The sequence below is a fragment of the Oryctolagus cuniculus genome, chromosome 5 (genome assembly GCF_964237555.1).
Source record: "Oryctolagus cuniculus chromosome 5, mOryCun1.1, whole genome shotgun sequence".
Taxonomy (NCBI): domain Eukaryota; kingdom Metazoa; phylum Chordata; class Mammalia; order Lagomorpha; family Leporidae; genus Oryctolagus; species Oryctolagus cuniculus.
The window spans coordinates 46721773-46742949 of record NC_091436.1 but is presented as its reverse complement, the minus strand read 5'-3'; the positions used below and the strand labels follow the sequence as shown (position 1 = coordinate 46742949).

Here is a 21177-nt window from a genome sequence, read left to right as displayed (position 1 = left end):
TCCAGGCCAGCTCTCTGCTGTGGCCCGGGAGTGCAGTGGAGGATGGCCCAAGTGCTTGGGTCCTGCACCCCATGGGAGACCAGGATGGGCACCTGGCTCCTGGCTTCGGATCAGCGCGGTGTGCCGGCCGCTGTGCGCTGGCCACAGTGCGCTGGCCGTGGCTGCCATTGGAGGGTGAACCAACGGCAAAAGGAAGACCTTTCTCTCTGTCTCTCTCTCTATCTCACTGTCCACTCTGCCTGTTAAAAAAAAAAAGAAAGAAAAAAATGTAAAAAAAAAAAAATGTTGAACTAAATGCAAAAATCAGCAAATCTTCCTCCAGCTTTTTTTTCCTTTGGAATAATCATCCCTAGAGCTTTCCATACCTCTTTATAAAAAGAGACAAGCTTAATGATGTTTCTTTAAAGGCTTAATTTACTAATTATCATCCCATCCCTTGTGTTGAGGGCGCAACTTTCATTGTATCATAGGTAGTTTTGAAATTACACCATTGCTTCAATATGATTTGACTGTGTACACTCAGGGAAATCATGAAGAGACTGGTTAGTCTCTTAAGTGTATAATTCATGGAACTCATAAAATACAATGATTACAATGAAATAAATGGCCTTTTAGCAAGTGGAAAAATGGCATTCTGATTATACCACCACTCAACAGCAGCCTACAAAGATTATCCAGGAACCATAATACAACAAAGGCTTTCAAAATCCTTAAAATACAATAGATAATATTGCAATTGCTTTGGATTTATTGGATTTTTAGTAAAAACAAATGATATTCTGCAAAAAGAGCAATGAAAGTATTCTAAAAGAATATCCAACTTTTGGGAAGCATTAATATAATATAGTTTGAACTTAGAATGTAATATCTGGTTTAAATCATTAAAAGTCAATAAAAATATGAGGAAATCCTTTATAAGCATGGTATTCTTAGGACTACAAAGACATTTTGCAAATAGCAGAGAATTCTACATCTAGGAAAAAATGTCCACTAGGAAATTGCCTGTTTTTAAACATTAGTAACAATAATAATAGAAATCACATGGCCATACTTGGTGAAGTGGTCTGAGTGAATTTAAATCCCCCAGGTAATGGATTTTGACAACTACCCTTTACAAATAGTTTGGGCTTTGGCACAAGTAAAGCTTCTATGAGGTAGTTTAAATGTTTTATAATAACCATTGCCTGAAGAGTAGTTTGCAGTTAAGACTCTACCTTTCCTTAGAGTTGTTTTCATAGTGAACAGTCATGCATGTTACAAGTATTCCTGGGTCACCACACAAATAAACTAAAGAACATTTAGATTTTCCAAAAATGTGAATTGCAAATTACACACACACACATACACGTTCACTCACAGCAGTGTATTTCAGCGATACCTTTTCTTCTCACAAAGTTTTCAGATAAAATGAGAGTGGATAGTTGGCAAGGAAAGGTGAAGATATCCTTTACAAAGAACAAGTAATTAGTGGAAAAATGGAATATATCCATCTTGGGAATTAAGTGAAATCACCCAAAATGCAAAAAGGCTAATACCGTTTTCTTCATAGAATTACAAACACATTTATGTCAAATAATGTTTTCAGGTTATATAATAAGGTCTATACTCAATGTAACGTTCCTGTTAACTGTGTTAAAGAGTAAGCAGTGTCACTACTAAAATGGAAAGATGGGCATTAAAGGCAGACAAGCTTTGGCTGTTACCTTCATCTCCTAACCACAGTGTGACACTCAGTAACTTACATTATCTTTCCCTCAGCTTCCTCATTTAAAAAATCAGGATAGCAGCACATCTTGCTGAGCAAAAAAGAAAAAGTGTTTATCAATGTGCTTGTCCAGGAATAGGTATCCTGCTTCTAGGTAAATGCCATACTTATACCTGACTAATTCATCATCATTTTTACTGGAATTTAACATAATTTCTTGAGGAATTCCTTCCTTATTTCACTGAACATCATTAGGATCCCCAATTACACACTTTCATTGCGCCCTGTGCATATACTCCATAATCCTTATAAATTAAATCAACTACATTATTATTGCTACACATTCTATGTAAGCATAATAGCTTTCTTGTATCCGTATTGTCTGGTGAGTACCTGTATTGAACATGATGCATTAGATGCACAATAAATCATTGCTGAATGTGGTACCACTTGGTTCATATAAGAACTTAAGGAGAGAGCAGGTACTTGGCTGAGTTATTAAGATAGCTGCTAAGATGCCTGAATATCACATTGAAATGCCTGGGTTTAATTCCAACTTAGTTCTTGATTTCAACTTCCTGCCCATGCAAAGACTTGGAGGCAGCAGGTGATGACTCCAGTGGTTTGGTCCCTGCCACCCACATGAGAGACCTGGATTGCTGTCCTGAATCCAGGTTCCAACCCCAGCCACGGCAGGCATTTTGAGACTTCATCAACACATAGGAGAGCTTCTTTTCTTTTTTTTTTTTTTTTGTTTTTTTTTGACAGGCAGAGTGGACAGTGAGAGAGAGACAGAGAGAGAAAGGTCTTCCTTTGCCGTTGGTTCACCCTCCAATGGCCGCCGCTGCAGCCGGCGCACCGCGCTGATCCGATGGCAGGAGCCAGGATCCAGGTGCTTTTCCTGGTCTCCCATGGGGTGCAGGGCCCAAGCACCTGGGCCATCCTCCACTGCACTCCCTGGCCATAGCAGAGAGCTGGCCTGGAAGAGGGGCAACCGGGACAGAATCCGGCACCCCGACCGGGACTAGAACCCGGTGTGCCGGCGCCGCAAGGTGGAGGATTAGCCTATTGAGCCACGGCGCCGGCCCAGGAGAGCTTCTTTTCTGTCTCTCTTTCTTCTCATAATGTTTCTCAAGTGAATAAAAATGTTAAGGTTGAACAACCAAGTCTTGATGAATAAACAGATGCTATTGCAGTTACTTAATAAATTAATGTATATATCACACATAGAGACAATACAACAAATTGTAAACATAAGTTTATTACTTTGAAAGAGAAGGTACTCAGTGAAGGATGAAACATAGAGAGAAATCTTGATGCTTTACATGGTCATTATTCATAGGAAGGAGTCCAGAATTTGGATCAACGGAGAGGAAACGCAGTTGGTTAATTCAGTAGCCTGAGGTCACAAAATTTAAATAAGAATTTCTCTGCTTTTTATAGCAAGAAAGAGCCTGAAAAGATTAAAGTTGACAGAATATGCCTAAGTACATTTTAAAAATCACAGGATTCATAACTCCAATTACCAACTCTTGCTCCCTACTTCTAGCTTTTCCATCTGTGTTTCTCCAATGATTTGCAAGAGCTTGAAAGATAATATGCGGGTACAATATGAATGGATGAAAAAAGAGAAATAAGGAATACAGAGCCAAGTTCTTTCTAGTTTCTTTACTTTTCTTCCATATTTTTCTTTGTTCTTTTACATTTTTAAATGATTCTCCCTCTTGCATTTCTTTTTTCCCTCCCTTTCTGCTTTCCTCATTGTCTTCTTTCCTTCATGTCTTCTTTTATCCATTTATTTATTATTTGAAAATTGCAAAAGAACACTTTTTAAGTAGTAGTGAATATGAAGAAAGCACTTTCAGGAGGAAAATAAATATAAAACTTTTTTAAAAATGTGAGTCTGACCATGGCAATTGTAGTGCACTCATCCCCCAAGGAGATGCCAATAACATATTAAGTACGCAGTCAGATGTTTCTACTAAAAGCATTCGCATATTACCTTTATCCTTCAGAACTGAAGAAATCTTGCCAGGTTTTTCTTTTCTAGTTTCTGCAAGAAAGATCATGAGAAGAAAAGGTTACAAGGAATAATAGGTTGGAGGGGGGAACCACTAAGAATTTCTTTATGTGAATTAGAGGGTGTTTGAATCAATAATCAAGCTGCAGATGTCTCCTGTGCCACATCGCCTATGAGGCACAGAACTAAGCTTACAACAGACAGAAAGTAAGCCCATGGATTATCATCACAAGGGGAAGATAAAGACATAAACGAGATAGATGTAGATAAAATTCCACAGGCTTTGGCGGAAGAATCATAGCTAACTTGGTCTAATTGCTATGTGTCAGACAATGTTCTCTACTATTTTGCCATCCAGTGTTCACAACAACCTTATGAGATACAGGAGTCCCATCATCATTTCTACTTTTCATGAAAAAGGACTAAGTAATTTCCTCAAGACCATTAAACAGCAGACCTGGAGTTTAAACTGATATTCTGAACTCAAAGATACTGGCTTCAGTATCTGAATGATGGGAATCAGGACAAGCTTTTATCACATGGCTCGCAGGCAAACACTGAAAAACAGAAAGGAATTAGATCAACAGAGATTAGGTGGAGTATTAAACCAATGAGATGAGGTACAAAAACACATTTAGAAGATCAGAGAGAAAACAGTGAGGCCTGGGTTTGACACTCACTACACATGAACAGAAGTCATATATAACTAGTAGAATGCAGTAGAAGAGATCCTAAAGAGTAATTTGGAAAAGATAGTGTAGTTTCTCTTTATTATCTAATGGCACTTCCTGTGGAAAATTCATCTGTAATGGAGTGATTCAGCTGATACTACCGCTCTGGAGAGTTTACATATATGTAATTTTTTAGGAGTTCCTCCAACATGTAACATTAACTATCGGCCATCAGAGTGAGCCATCACGGGCATCCAGGAGAGTGGACAACATGGGACAGGTTGATTAATGAGACTAGTTATAGTTGTATAGTAGTTTAGAAGTTTGCATATTCTATTGCACGGTAAGGCGAATACAAGCAATGATAGTACACTGTATATTTCTCTAAGACTTAGATGTGACTACTCTGGACATTACACAATTTTTACATGCATTAAAATATCATGTAATACTCCATCAGTATGTACAATTTTATGTATCAACTAATTGTTAAATTAAAAATAAAAATTAATCTAGGAATGATCCCTGGAGTTCTTATTTGGTTTACATTAACAAAATCTATGATCAGCTGAGGTAAAAATGTAGGAAAGAGATCTTTAAAGGAAGATACAATCTTTGTTTTAAATGTATTATATTTCATATTTCAATAAGACACCAAAGAAATATCTGGAAAAAGTTTCAACAGCAGATGAAGTGCAGATTATAGGAAAGTGTTGCAGAAGCAAAGCGACATACAGTCTCACTTATACGTAGAAACTATCATGATAATGACATGCTTTCTTTTTTTTTTTTTTTATTTGACAGGTAGATTTATAGAGAGTGAGAGAGAGAGACAGAGAGAAAGGTCTCCCTTCCGTTGCTTCACTCCCCAAATGGCCGCTACGGTCAGCACTGCGCCGATCCGAAGCCAGGAGGCAGGTGCCACAGCAGAGAGCTGGACTGGAAGAGGAGTAACCGGACCTAGAACCTGGCGCCCATATGGGATGCCAGCGCCGCAGGCGGAGGACTAACCAAGTGAGCCACAGCACCAGCCTGACATGTTTCCATAAATACCTCCACAGAAAACTTATTTATATTGTTCACACAGATTGATTTCACTTAGTGTATGAACCAATTGTACAAAATGAAAACAAACAAGAAGACTAAAAATTACTTCTAATAATATATGAAATATTAATAAGACATTTCAGTTAAAAAATTTTAAATCCTTGGCCAGCGCCACAGCTCACTAGGCTAATCCTCTGCCTGTGGCGCCAGCACACCGGGTTCTAGTCCCGGTCAGGGCGCCGGATTCTGTTCCAGTTGCCCCTCTTCCAGGCCAGCTCTCTGCTGTGGCCAGGGAGTGCAGTGGAGGATGGCCCAAGTCCTTGTGCCCTGCACCTGCATGGGAGACCAGGGGAAGCACCTGGCTCCTGGCTTCAGATCAGCGCGGTGCGATGGCCACAGCGTGCCGGCCGCTGCAGCTATTGGAGGGTGAACCAACAGCAAAAGGAAGACCTTTCTCTCTGTCTCTCTCTCTCTCTGCACTCTGCCTGTCAAAAAAAAAAAAAAAATTAAATCCAAGTGTATATGATTTGCCCATATTATCATTCATATATTGGTGTTAGTAATTAATTTTATAAATGTTTATGGCAGCCTGTTGAAATCCTTGCTTAGTATATACTAAGTTGATTGAAAATGAAACTCCATGAAGGGTGGGATGGGAGAGGGAGTGGGAAAGGGGAGGGCCGCGGGAGGGAGGGAGGTTGTGGGGGGAAAGCCACAACAATACAAAAGTTGCATTTTGTAAATTCACATTTATTAAATAATAAAAAGAAAAAAAAAGTTTATGATCAATTGCCAGATGTTTAATAATGAAAAATCCCACATGTCTATGTAAGTCAAATGTTAAGTGATTTACTAAATACAAACAGTCCACTTTGAGAGAAAAAGTTCAATAGCAATGAATTTGGAAAATTTTTTAGATTAACCAAAAAATAAATAGAAAATAAATTTTTGACTTTTCTTCCAATATTATCTTGTAGAATATAAAGATTATGTATGACAGTACTGTTTTCTTATATAAGAATTTTTTTGTAAAAAAAAAAAAGAAGAAGAAGAAAGGAAAAACGAAGTTCACGGGAAGGATAAGATGAAAACATAAAGCCATGAAAATCTTAAAGAAAATCCACACTAGTTTTTCCCTAGCACAAACACAAATATTTTGGACTCTAAATAAGTAGTAATGGAGTATGTTTAAACAGTTGCAGGGTTGGCGCTATGGTGTACTAGGCTAAGCCTCCGCCTGTGGCTCTGGCATCCCATTTGGACACTGATTCAAGACCCTACTGCTCCGCTTCTGATCCAACTCTCTGCTATGGCCTGAGAAAGCAGTGGAAGGTGGCCCCAGTACCTGGGCCCCTGCAACTGCATGGGAGACTGGGAGGAAACTTCTGGCTTAGGATAGGCCACTGCAGCCATTTGGAGAGCAAACCAGTGAATGGCAGACATCTCTCTGTCTCTCCCTATCTCTGTAACTGTACCTCTCAAATAAAGAAATAAATCTTAAAAAATAAGAAGTTGCAATTAATGATATCATTGACACAACTATTATTTCTTTATCATTACTCTGAATGTTAAAATCCAAAACCATATTATTAGTAGTAACATTTTATGAAGATAATAACAAAATGTATGTGCTAGAGCATCCTGGCTTGATGTCAAGCATAGCCAAACTGAAAAAGGAAACTGAAGTTAGAAAGCCTAGAAAATCCCAACAAAATCATGAAGCAGTTATGGCTTTCTGGCTGTGTTAAAAAATGAATTCTAAATTCTTCTTATTAAAGTTGTATGTATTTATTTGAAAGGCAGAGGGGCAAAGCACAAGAAGAAGAGACAAAGGGAGAATCTTTCATCTGCTGGTTTACTCCCCAAATTCATACAGCAGCTGGGGTCTATATAGGCTGGAGCTAGGAGTCTAGAACTCAATTCAGGTCTCCCATGGGATACACGAACTCAAGTGCATGAGAACTTAAGTTTATGTGTCTCATTTTTTTAACCTTAGAACTCTCACTGTTTTTACTCAGAAAGTTTTAGTTGTTTGTTATCATGGTTTTATTTAAAAGGGTAACATTTTTCTTCTTCTGTTATTCTCTATCTAACTGAATAACCAGACTAAGCCCAACACAAGGAAAGAATAGATGCTAAAGGAAGTGGAAATGCTGGATACCTCAATTTAAATATTAAGCATTGTACACAGATGTGGAATTAACATAATGTATCTTACAAAATTGAGACACACAAAATTCACTTACATGACATCTGAACAGTTTTGTAAACAGAGATTGTGGTGAAATGCTTCTCAAGAAATTGTAAATTTTGGAATTAAACTGTTCTCTGAAGGTTAATTTACATAATCAGCAGAGTAGTTAGTGAAATTACTAATTGTATAATACTGTGTAACACTTTGGAAATACACTTCTGAAGAGCTTCCTACATTACTCAAGCATTGTGTGTTCTAGGCAAGCTGGGCTGCAGTAGCCTGCTTAGCCTGTGACATATGACATGGCATAAAAACTCCAAACAAAGAGATGTGCGGCTTGTTTAGTTCATATCTTACAATCACCTTGGGGAAGTCTTGTCCAGTGAATTCATTATTATAGTCTTTTTGACAAGCTCTTCTTACAGTAATGTAGTTCTTCAGATCATCCTGCTAAGGGGCCTCTGCTAAAATCATTTAAGTCCCTTTTTTCATTTAAGTAAATTTTGACCTGAGTTTATCATTGCAATGCTTTGAACCTGTGTAGCTTGGCTGCATAGAGGGATTTCTTCAGGCATTCTTTCATATTGTAGTCCTCATGACACCTTAATAGTCAGAATATTGATTGGAATTCAGGGATGTACCTCAGTTGGCTGCATCTTAATTTATCTTAATCCAGCCCTTTATGAAAGAATAACAATATGCAATGATATAAAAATAAAATTGACAGTCTTTTATTTGATAAGGAATTAAGTGTGCATAGTTTTAACTTCATTTTCCATACGTGGGACATAGGATGAACTAAGATTCCCTAAGGACAGATTTAGCTACTGAGCCATAAATCTAGTACAAAGGAATTTGTTGCAAAAAGAAAATCTTATTGGCATGAGATTTTCCTTATATAGTCATGGTCAACCTGAGATATGAAATTTTTCATGTTTGAATCAAGGAAATAACTTTATTACAAAATGGAAATTTTCTTGAAGCCAGGGTCAGATTTTGGTCATTCCTGTATCCACAAATGAGGAATAAGAACTATTTCATAGCTGGCGCCGCGGCTCACTAGGCTAATCCTCCGCCTTGCGGCGCCGGCACACCGGGTTCTAGTCCAGGTCGGGGCACCGGATTCTGTCCCGGTTGCCCCTCTTCCAGGCTAGCTCTCTGCTGTGGCCAGGGAGTGCAGTGGAGGATGGCCCAAGTACTTGGGCCCTGCACCCCATGGGAGACCAGGAGAAGCACCTGGCTCCTGCCTTCGGATCAGCGCGGTGCGCCGGCCACAGCACGATGGCCGCGGCGGCCATTGGAGGGTGAACCAACAGCAAAGGAAGACCTTTCTCTCTGTCTCTCTCTCTCTCACTGTCCACTCTGCCTGTCCAAAAAAAAAAAAAAAAAAAAAGAACTATTTCATGTGGTAAGATACTTTTACAAAAGAAAAGTTTAACTTCTCATCTATGTCCAATGAGAGTAATTATCTAACTTTTATAGATGTGAGAGTTGAAGTTAAGAGAAATCAGTAGTTTGATCAAGATCATAGGTCCCAGCAGAGGTAAGAAATCCGAAGCCAGACATCAAATGACAAAGTTAGAGCTAACCTATGATATCATGTCTTCGGGAACATGGTGGATTATCAAGTGACCCACAAAAGTAAATAGTGAGCAAATTTGAATAATTAAATGATTTCACATCTATAACTGCCAGCTTGCAATAACCTTATAACTACTACCTCTGAAGCAGAGGCCATATCTCCTGAAATACACTAAGAACTCAATAAACACTACTGAATGAGTCAACATATTTGTCAAATTTCATTTTGGACACAGTATTCCAACAAATGTATTTGTGAATCTTTACACAAAGAACCCTAAACATGGTTTGCTATTTTCCAATTTTGCAATCTCAGTTTGACAAAAGTGTCCATCAAATAAAATTACTAGTATCTCATAGTTTTCATAGACAAAAAAAGAAAATTATATGTGTTTCAACCTAAAATTTACCTAGAATTTTACTTTAGGTCATACAGGAAATTTTGAACAAATTTCCAAAGTAGTTATATACTACAATACAATTCACCAATTTTTAATGTATAGGCATATTTAGTAAGTACTTTATTTTTTATTTTATTAAAAATTTTACATTTCTTTCTTTTTAGTTCTTCACAATGCTTAAAACTTTATTTTTCCTTATTCTTAAAACATACAAAATTCAAACAACAAAGTAGTTCCCAAATTCCTATTTAACATAAATTACCATATATTTTTCTTACAAATTCTATTTTATGCCCATATCTGGCCGATCTGCAGCTGGGAACCAGGAGCCAGGACACCCTTCCGGGCCTCCCATGCCGGTGCAGGGGCCCAAACACCTGGGCTGTCCTCCACTTCCTTCCTAGGCTACAGCAGAGAGCCGGATCAGAAGAGGAGCAGCCGGGACTAGAACTAGCACCCATATGGGATGCCGGTGCTGCACGTGGAGGATTAACCCACTGCACCACAGTGCCGGCCACATGAGAAGCTTTTTTCTTCAACTTCTAATGGTGAACGTCCTTTTCCACTTCAAGTAAAACAGAACCTATGAAATGTCACCAGTAAGGACTCACCTGGGAAACTTTCAAAAATGAGTCCTATTTTCAAAGAAATTCTAATTGCTTACTATGTAGGACAGCTTTGATACTGTTCTGTCACTTAGTGGAGATCTATTCAGAATGTAAATACTATAATCGCTTTAGCACTTTTATTCGTGTGACTTCTTCAATTTGCTCAAATTAAAATTATCACTTAATTCCATTTAAAAAACTTTTAAAATAATCTCTTAGTCCTTATTATTGACTGGATATTTCTGATCCTCAAAATTCATATCTGAAATCCTAATTCCCTCATAATTGTCAGGATGTGGAGCCTTAAGGAGGTATTAGGTTATGAGGGTAGAAATCTCATAAATAGAATTAGACTCTATAAAAATAAAAGGGACCCCATAGAGTTTCTCACCCTCTTTCTTCCATGTGAGGATACAATGCAGAAGAGTATCCTCACCCGAACTTAACATGCCATCAACCTGATCTTGGGCTTCAGGTCTCGGAAAATATTAGAAATAAATTCCTGTTGCTCATAAAACACTCAGTATATGGTACATATTTAGCAGGTCAAATTAAGATAACCTATCTAACACATGCAGCATTCCCTGCCATCAACCCTCATGAGAATGGGTTTGTTATAATCCATCAATCAATGCTGATACATCATTATCAACCAAAGCCCATAGTTTGTTTTTATATATTTTAATTATATTTAATATATTAATATTTAAATATATTTAAGATATTTTATATTGTTTTTTGTTAGTGTTGGACATTTTGTGGATTTTTGATAGTCATATAATGATATTTTCTATCACTACCAATCAAATAGAATAATTTTACAGCCCTAAATCTCTTTACCATGTAGACTTTATTTGAAGAAAATTTAATTCATTTTTCTCTTCCCCAAAGCTCCTGATAAGCACTGAATTATTTTAATTTCTCCATAGTCCTATATTTCCATAATGCCATAGTTGTAATTATTCAATATGTATATGTTTCAGATTGGCTTATTTCATTTAGCAATATGATTTAATGTTCTTGTGTGTCTTCTTGTGGATTGATAGCTTATGCATTTTTAGCAATGCATAAAGATACCATTGTATGGATGTACTGGAATTAATTTACCCATTCATTAACTGAAGGATGTATTTTATACTTCCTAGTTTTAACAAACATGCATAAAATTTCTACAAATGTTTGTGTTCAGGTTTCCTTTCAATCCCATTTTCAACTTATTTTGGTAAATGTCAGAGTGTGATTTCTGATAGTATGTTAGGAATATGCATAGTTTTGTAAGAAACTACTAAATTTTCTTACAAATTTGCTGCCCCATTAGCAAATATTGAAAATAATTGTATTTTATTTCCTTTTATTTGAGAAGCAGAATGACAGATATAGAGATAAAGGTGTGGGGAAATGGAAGAGACAGAGAGCTTTCATTCACTGATTCATTTCCCAATGACTTTAACTGGTGAGGCTGGGCCAGGGCTGAGTCTGAAAATATGGAACTCAATCCAGGTTTCCAACATGGGTGGTAGGAACCTAATCATTTGAGCATCATTGCTGTCTCCCATAGTGTGCTTTGGCAGAAGCTGTCATCAAGAACTGGAGCTGGACACCAAACCCAGGTAATCTAATGTACATGTGTCTATCATAAGTGCAAAGCTATGAGGATTCTTTTCATTTCATTTTTTCTCCTGCATTGTGCACTGTCAAAGTTCTGGATTTTTGCCATTGTGATAGGCAAGTAATTCTCCTTGCAACTTCTTATTGACATGGTTTTGCATACCTTTAATATGCTTACTTGCGTTTTGTATATGCCTTCCTTGGTGAGGTATCTGTTCAGATATTTTACTGACATTTCAAAATATTTTTGACTTTTAATAGTTCTATTTCAGATAACAGTCTTTCTTAATATGCCTTTTATAAATATTTTCTCCTAATAGTCCTTTGTAAATTCTCCTGGGGCTGGCGCTGTGGTGCAGCACGTTAACACCCTGGCCTGAAGTTCTGGCATCCCATATGAGCACCAGTTCTTGTCCCAGTTTCTCCTCTTCCAACCCAGCTCTCTATTGTGGCCTGGGAAAGCAGTAGAAGATGGCCCAAATCCTTAGGCCCCTGCACCACGTGGGAGACCCAAAAGAAGCTCCTGGCTCCTGGCTCCTGGCTCCTGGTTTGGGATTGGCCCAACTCCAGCTGTTGCGGCCAATTGGGGAGTGAACCATTGGATGGATGACCTCTTTCTTTCTTTGCCTCTCCTTTCTCTGTGTAACTCTGACTTTCAAAATAAATAAATAAATCTTTAAAAAATAAATTCTCCTGATGATATCATTCAAAAAGCAGAAGATTTCCACTTAAAAAAACTTGACATATAATCTAATCATGAACAAATCATCTAATCCATGAACAAAAATTCCAACCAACCAACAAATAACAAAATTATTGAGTCTTTTATGAACATGAAATATCTCTCAATTTATTTGGTTCTGTCATGTCTTCCATCAGTTTTTTTGCTTTAACTTTTCCATATATATACATATATTTGTACACACAAATATATGCATAAATATATATGTACATATATACATATACATTACCTTTTATATTTCTGCTTTTTTCCCTTTTTTGGTGCTGTTAATAATATTATGCTTTTATTATTAGTTATTCAAATGTTGCTAGTATTTTGGAAAGTAAATGACTGATTTGTTGACCTTCTATCCAGAAACCTTGTTATATTTGCTGATTACTTCCAGTAGGTTTTATTGATTCTTTGGGAATTTCCACACATACAACCATGTTGTTTTCGAAAGAAGACAGTTTTATTACGTCCTCCCAGTTTGCATACAACTTACTTTCTTGTCTTCACATTAGCTAAGGACTTACAAGCAAGATGTTGAATTCGAGTGATTATAAAGTGCATCTTTGTCTTATTCCTGATCTCAACAAGAGAACATTAGATTTCTCATCATCAAATAGCGTATTAGTGGAACAGACATTTGACCCAGGAGTTAGAATGCCACTTGAGCTGCCCGCATTCCATATTGGAGGGCCTAGTTCAACTCCCAGCTCTATCCTTGATTCCTGATTTCTACTGAACATGGGAGACAGAAGATGACAGTTCCTGGAAGGTAACAGATGACAGCTCACACAGTTGGATCTCTGCCTACCACAAGTGAGGGCTGGATAATGCTCCTGATGCCCAACTTCAACCTGTTTCAGTGAAAGTTTTTGCAGAAATTTGAAAAATTTATCAGGAAACAGGAGCACTGTCTGTCAATCTCTCTCTCGCTCACTCTCTTGTGCTCTTGCTCTCTCACTCTCTCGCTGTCTCCCTGCCTCCATATAAATAAAAAGTAAATAATAATTTACAAGCATATGGGGAAGGTGTTCGTCACACTGATTAGGTTACCATATTGCAACTTGGGATGCCTACTTTCCATACCAGAATGTCTGTTTGGGCCCTGGCTATGCCACTTATGACATCCTCCTGCCAGTGCACATTCTGGGAGGTAGCAGATGATGGCTCAAGTGCCTGAACCCCATCAACTATGTGAGAGATCTAGAATGGTTTAGACTTGGACTCCTTGACTGTTGCCAGCAATGGGGAACTCAATCAGCAGATGAGAAATCTCTCTCTCTTTCTCTTTCTTTCCTCAAATAAAATGAAATAAATACATAAATATTTTTGAAGTATACATGAAGTTAACTGGAATGTTTTGGTAGATATTCATAATGAAAGTGAGGTAGATCCTCTGTTCCTAGTTCACTAATGAAAAGATTTTTTAATCATAAATGAGTGTTGCATTTTTGTCCAGTGCTTTCTATGTATCTTTTTCTTATCAGACACTGATGTGAATGATTACATGAGATGATTTTTTTTTAAAGATTTGTTTATTTATTTGAAAGTCAGCATTATGGGAGGGTGCAGGAAGGAAAGAGAGAATCTTCCATTAGTTGTTTCATTCTCCAGATGGCCTCAACGAAGCCAGGAGCTATGAGCTTCTTCTGGGTATGCTATGTGGGTGCAGAAGTCAAGCTATTGGGCCATCTTCTGCTGCTTTTCTCATGCCATTAGCATGGAGCTGGATTCAAAGTGGAACAGCCAGGACATGAACCAGAATCCATATGGGATGTTAGCAACCCAGGTGGCAGCTTTAACCACTAAGCACAACGCCAGCCCCCCATATGCAATTATTTTTACATATTTAACCAAAGTTGCATATCTGGAATAAATCCCATATTGCCAAGTTTAATTCTTACTATACATTGTTAAATTTGATGTGCTAACATTTTAGATTTCCATGAACAATTCTAAAAGTCTTCACTCTAGTATTACATTAAACATGATGATGGATATCTATGTGTAAAGCAAGCTGAAGGCAACTCCCGAGAAAGGTGTGGCTGGAGAAAAACCAAAGCTATCACCATTTCAACAAATCAGAAACTGTCCTTCCTATAGTGTTTACCTGTGTAACAAGTGCCCATTGTGTAGATCAGAAACTCCAGGTCCCTTTAAGTCCCTTCTGTTTGAAACAATATATAAGAAGGAGGATATAATCTATATTTTAAAAGACAATCTAGGTTTAATCAATAATATCTATTGAGTGCCTCTTTTGTAGAGGGAGCCAGAAACCGTGGATGGTTGCGTGGAGTTTAGTCTATGTTAGATGCATTCACATAGACAGACTACATACAATGTTAAAGTTACAGGCACAAGACTCTGAGCTCATAGGATTGGCAAATACAACATGAGAGAGTGGAAGAAGTCAGGAAAGCACTGACATTTGTGAATGATTCTGAAACTGATAAAGAAAACTACTATCAAAGAAGAATAAGGGAGGCATCACAATCATAAGGAATGCCATTACAAAACAAACAAACAAATAAACATCGAATTTCTGGGCTGACATGGAGGTGCAGTAACCATTTGCTGGACCTGCAGCCCGTATGGGTGCTGGTTTGGTTCATATTCTGTTCCAGATCCCAGCTCATGAACCTGGAAAAACAGTCGAAGCTGGCCCAATAAGGGGCCCTGCCATCCATGTGAGAGACCTGGATGGAGTTCTAGGCTCCTGGCTTCAGCTTTGCCCAGCCCTCACTGTTATGGCTATTTGGGGAGTAAACCAGTAGAGGTAAGATCTTACTCATTCTCTCTAATCTGCCTTTCAAATAAGTAAATAAATAAATAAACCATGTTAATAAAACATGGAATACAAAACTTAATGTGGCTGAATCACTAAATATGCAAAGTGGGCCAAAAATAGTGAATTGGGTCTTGGACATGACAATTAGGTTCATGGCAATGGAAGCTGTACAAAATTCTACTAAGAAGTTTAACGTAGAACCTTCTAGTTATGGAAGTATTAAAGACCCTAAATCCAATGATTATTCTGCTATTTTGTCAAGGTAATTAATAAAGTTTTCTAAGATACTATGATATATACTGGACTAACCAACAATACATAGAAAATATTATTGCTATTTTGTAAAAATAGCCACCACTCACAGTTATGTTATTCACATTCACCTGATTCCAATGACAGTGTCTTCAGTATCATTTTTGATAGACTTTTCTGTGTCTCCTCACTTCTACTTTTCATGTAATATTGTTCTGAATTTCATGTTTAATTCATATTTAGAGAATGTTGAAGTCATTTGATTTGATATTCCATAGCATGCTTTGGTCCTGAAGTATGCTTTTTAAAAATATCATCAAATATTTCAAATATTATCATTACATTTAGCAAAGTTACATGATGCTTTTGAATATTTTAGTTATAAAATATGAATCTGACTTCCTATTTGTACTATTTACCTTATGATTGCAATCACAATGCAAAGTTTGTTGTTCTGCATTTATGGTAAAGTAAAAACTTTTCAGGCATGGGATTGTTTCCTTAAAGTGAGAATTTTACAATATTAGAATTAGAAAGTCCTTTAGGTATTGTTTAATAAAACAATATTGGTTTAGAAAGAGGGCTGGACAAGGAAAACAATTAGCCCAGAATAAGATAAAAAATTGCTGGTAGGGTTAGACTAAGCCTTAAGTTTTGTGTTGAGAGAGCTTTGTACTATGTTGTCCAAGGAGGTTAACATTTCATAACCATCGCTGGCTTTCATCAGTTACTTCTTTGAAAGCCCAAACCACAAGCACTAACTCCAAGTTTAAAATTCTTCACCACAGTTTCTATTCTCAATGCTTTCAATGGGTATATAAATGCTTTAGGTTATCTCTAATGTTTTTTTCTTCTTTGTATAAAAAATCTAATAAAACAAACCTGAAACTTTGTCAGTTGCTTGGCCAAGCCTTTAAGAGACTGGTTAAGATGCTCATATCCCACAGAGGAGTGTACCTGAATTTGATTCCTGGCTTTGCATCTAGATTCCAGCTTTCTACAAAAGCAGATAGTGGAAGGTACCAGGTGATAGCTCAAATAACTTGAATCCCTTCCACTTATGTGGGAGACCAGGGCTTAGTTCCCAGATCCTACCTCTGGATTTATAAGATCAGGGCCTTTGTGGTCATTTGGGAAGTGCAGCAGTGGTCGGGAGCTCAATCTGCCTTCCTTTTAAAGTAAAAATATTATAAATAAATGAATTAAAAGTAACTTTGCAACTCATAATAATGGAACTCATAATGATGGAGAAATTCCTTTCAAGTAATTTTGTCATTATGAAATTCCAAAGCAACATCTGAATTGAATTTTTATAATCTTAAAAATTGCTTTTCAGTTTAACACCATTCTATGAAAAATTGGAGAGGTGGTAATAGCCAAAACGGTGCAAGTACTTTTAACATTGAATGATAATACAATTTTCATGTTTGCTCTTGTGATTATTTGACACAAAATGTCTAATTTAACATAATAAGCAAGTAGCAAGTGTGCTTATATAAGATTTGTAAGTTCAGATTTCCGAAATTTGATTTCTAAGTATAGAGCTTAAGCTCCATTAACTGGCTCCAAGATGTGACACTGCCATTGATTTTAAGCAATATTTTTCAAGAGAGTGCATGGCAATTCTTTTTATTTTCTCAAGAAAGAGGCCTTTAGTGGAAACACATTTGAAAATGAAATAAATCAATATCAAGAAAAAACATCTCAGAAAATAATATTAGGGTGAGCTTTTGGCACAGCAGCACCACATGTGGTGCCCTCATCCCATATTGGAGGACTGGGATTTGAGTCCCAGTTCTGCTCTGGAGTCCAGGTTCCTGCTAACTTCACCCTGGAAGCCAGTAGATGATGGCTGCAGGGATTGGTCTTGACTCCTTTTTAAGAGACCTGGATTGGGTTCTAGGCTCTTGGCTTCACCCTGCCCAGCCCAAGCTATTCTGAGCATTTGAGAAATGAACCAACAGGTAAATGTCTCCCTCCTTCTCTGTTTTGTGCATGCACTCTCTCTCCTTTTCTATATCTCTCTTTCACATAAATAAAAATAAATTTTAAAACCTTTTATAAGAAAATACTTTTGCTTTGTCCACTCAACCATATAAGGTATTAGCTTGTAACATGCTTTCTGCTAAAGATCCCTAAGGGGGGAAAAAGAGATGAAGAGACCCCACTTATATGTGACTTCAACAAAATAGCAGGAATGAAAGTAAATATTAATGAAAATAATTAAGAGCTCAATGACATCCTTGATCTCTATGGATGTTTTCTTGCTATATTAAGGGATAAAGATTCAAATGTGTTTCCACAATTTTTATACAGTCTAGTCTAGAATGCCAAATAAATGCACAAAATGGATAATTCTCTTAATAACAAAATTTTAATCCTCAAATATCTATATTAAATATTTAAAAACTGTTTTACATGCTAAATCCTGCTAATGGCAATGAAAATTCTGCATGAGGGAAAATATTATTTGTAAGAAAATTTTCCCTATCATGAGAAGGAAAACGAATCTTGGATTTAAGAATGTTTTAGAAAACCATCAACCTCATATTAAGATGTTGACAAATATCAAGACTATAAACTTTGTGTTTTTTTTTTTAATTTTTTAAAGATTCATTTATTTATTTCAAAGGCTGAGCTAAAGACAAAGAAACAGAGGGAGAGACAGAGAGTGAAGTATTCCATCCTCTGGCTCATTCTAAAATGACTGCAATGGCCAGAGCCAGGCCAATCTGAAGCCAGGGCCTCCCCTGGGTCCTCACGTGGGTGCAGGAGCCCAAGCTCCTGGGTCATCTTCCACCGCCTTCCCAGTCCACTAGCAGAGAGCTGGACAGGAAGAGGAGCAGCCAGGGCAGGAACCAGTGCTCATATGGGATGCCAGTGCCACAAGCAGAGGCCCAACACGCTACACCATGGCACCAGACCTGAAAATTATTTTAACTTATATAAAGTTGGTCAAAAATTCTGAAGTACACTATCATTAAGTTCAAAGTTCATACAACAACTTTAGTTATATTAATAACCAGATTTGACTTGGTTTTAAAAATGATTTATATTTGCATCCCACTACTTTTACATGAATGTTGTTGGAAGTTAAATCAAGACGAAGTCTGAGAATTATAAAATAAGTGGTGCAATAGCACCCATTTGATATAAATGATTTTGCTGCTTTAAAGACCCTAAAAAATTGGAGCAGCCATGAGCATTTAGTGTAGCAGTTGAGACACTACTAGGGATTAGGGCAGGGCAATCCTCTTTGTTGCCTAGAGGCATAGCAGGTAATGCTGCTGGTTGCAATGCCAGCATCATACATAGGCACCGGTTAGTGTCCTGGCTTCTCCACTTCCAATACAGCTCCCTCCTAATGGCCTGAAAAAAAAAAAGCAGAAGATGGTCCAAGTGGTTAGGCCCCTACCACCCATGTTGGAGGCCCCTATGAAGCTCCTGGCTCCTGGCTCCTGACTTCAGCTTCTCCCACTGCTAGGCTGTTGCCATTGTGTCCATCTGGGGAGTAAATCAGTCGATTAAAGATATCTCTCTCTCATCTTTCCCACTCTCTCTGTAACTCTGATTTCAAAATAAATAAACAAATCTTTGAAAAAAAAAAACACTATTTGGGATGCTCACATCCCATATTGGAGTGCCTGGGTTCATTCCAACTCCCCTCCTAATTCCAGCTTCCTGCTAATGTGCATTTCAGGAGGCAGCAGCTGATGACTGAAGTACTTGGGGTGCTTAGCACCCATGAGGGAGAACTGGATTGTGGATTGAGTTTTTGACTCTAATTTTTGGCCTGTGCCAGCCCTAGCTATTGTAGGAATTTGGGGAGTGAACCAGTGAATGGAAGATCTCTCTCTCTTTCTCTGCCTTTTAAAATACATATTAAATTAAAAAATAATAATTACAAGATTGATAATATTTCCATTAAGAGACTAAATTTATGAATCACTGAAAAGGTAGAATGCAAGCAGTAACACGTTGGGACCAGTGTTAAGGCATAATGGGTGAGGCTGCTGCCTGCTGGTGCCAGCATCTCCTATGGGCACCAATTTGAATCTTGGTTGCTCCACTTCTGATCCAGCTCCCTGCTAATGGCCTAGGAAAGCAGCAAAGGATGGCAAAAGTGCTTGGCACCTGAACCCACTTGAGAGATCCAGAGGAGGCTTCTGGCTCCTGTCTTCAGTCTGGCCAAGCCCTGGCCACTTTGATCAACTGGAGAGTGAACCAGCAGATGGAAGATTTCTCTCTCTGTCTCTCCCTCTTTTTTATCTCTCTGTAATTCTGCCTTTGAAATAGATAAAATAAATATTTAAAAAATAGTAATACATAGTCCCTCAGTGTGTTATTTGTCTTGGTAGTAGCATATTTTAGCTCATGCAGTTATGAGTTTTCCTGAACTGAGACTTCTAGAGGTTCCTAGGTCATAGGAGGGGTGATTTTAGTGAGAAGTATAGGACTGTGCTGGGGGAGTGTCCCTGAGGTAATCATACTGTTTTAATGTGTTTCTCTACAAAATACCCAGATTTTCTTAAAAAAAAAAAAAAGAAATGAAAAAGATGGACAGAGAGGCCACATTGGTGACAGTGGTGATTCATCTTCATGAAAATTAAAAGGCAGAATATTTACTTGAGTACAGAAATTTGGCTTTGCAATGATCTGTCTGTGTGACCCGTATGCACTTGTAGATATCCTGAATACAATTAAGTGTGATCAAGCTATATTTTAACTTATTGGAAAAGATGGAACATTAATGAAGAACTTTTAACTTTTGGGAGAAAGGCATATCCTTAATTCATGCCTCTTCACACATCTTCCAAATCTCACATCATTGACGGATTGCCCCTTTTCTTGGCTGAAGTTGTCTTTAATTTTAACAGCAGTGCTACCAATAAATGTTTGAGTCACATGGAGTCAAAGGTTGCATGGCAGAAGGTGGTACTTTATAGGAAACCAATGGAACAGTACCAATTTCTTCTGAGTGAGCTTGCCTCTTCTGGGATGGCTAGGATTTTGATTTGTTTATTTACTAAATAAAGGGGAATACTGGGTCATTGGAAGGTGCATAGGGACTAGAAAAAAGTTTTCTGTAAATGAGATAAAGTAATTTTGAGAGCAAATCATTTTCAAAATATAAAATAAGAGTAAGAAGACATTAAATGTGGCATGTAAGCAAGTGGGGGCAGAGAATTGCTAACGGTTCTGTTACAGACACATAAAGTACATAAACAAGTATACCATATTCATTTTTACATGTGTTGTACACAGGCCATCTTCTTTCTGAAGCCCGAACCTTTCCCCTCATACCCATTCCCCAGCGCCTAGCCTGTTGTGGGCGCTCAATAAATATTAAAAAACCAAAATACAAACTGTTGTCAAAAAGTTTGGAATTCACAGAAATCAAAAATATTGTCATTACACTTTAACATTTATTGAGGGTCAACAGCATGACTTAACATATGCATGTAGTTTAGTTTATAATCACATATTAAGCAATCAAATACAATTTTTGTTAACTAAACCTTCAATTTTATTGCACTGATTTTAAATGCAAAACTTTTTCTTCTTTTTTGTA

At 37.5% G+C, this 21177-nt stretch overlaps 1 protein-coding gene across 1 annotated transcript in view; it reads right to left on the bottom strand.

Moving 5' to 3' along the window:
* TRDN (triadin) overlaps positions 1 to 21177 on the bottom strand; it is a gene marked incomplete at its 5' end in the record, with an annotated part of 426296 nt that overhangs the window by 102115 nt on the left and 303004 nt on the right. Inside the window, 1 exon segment of the mRNA NM_001082743.1 lies at positions 3708 to 3758. Within this exon segment, the coding sequence (NP_001076212.1) occupies positions 3708 to 3758 (51 nt within the window).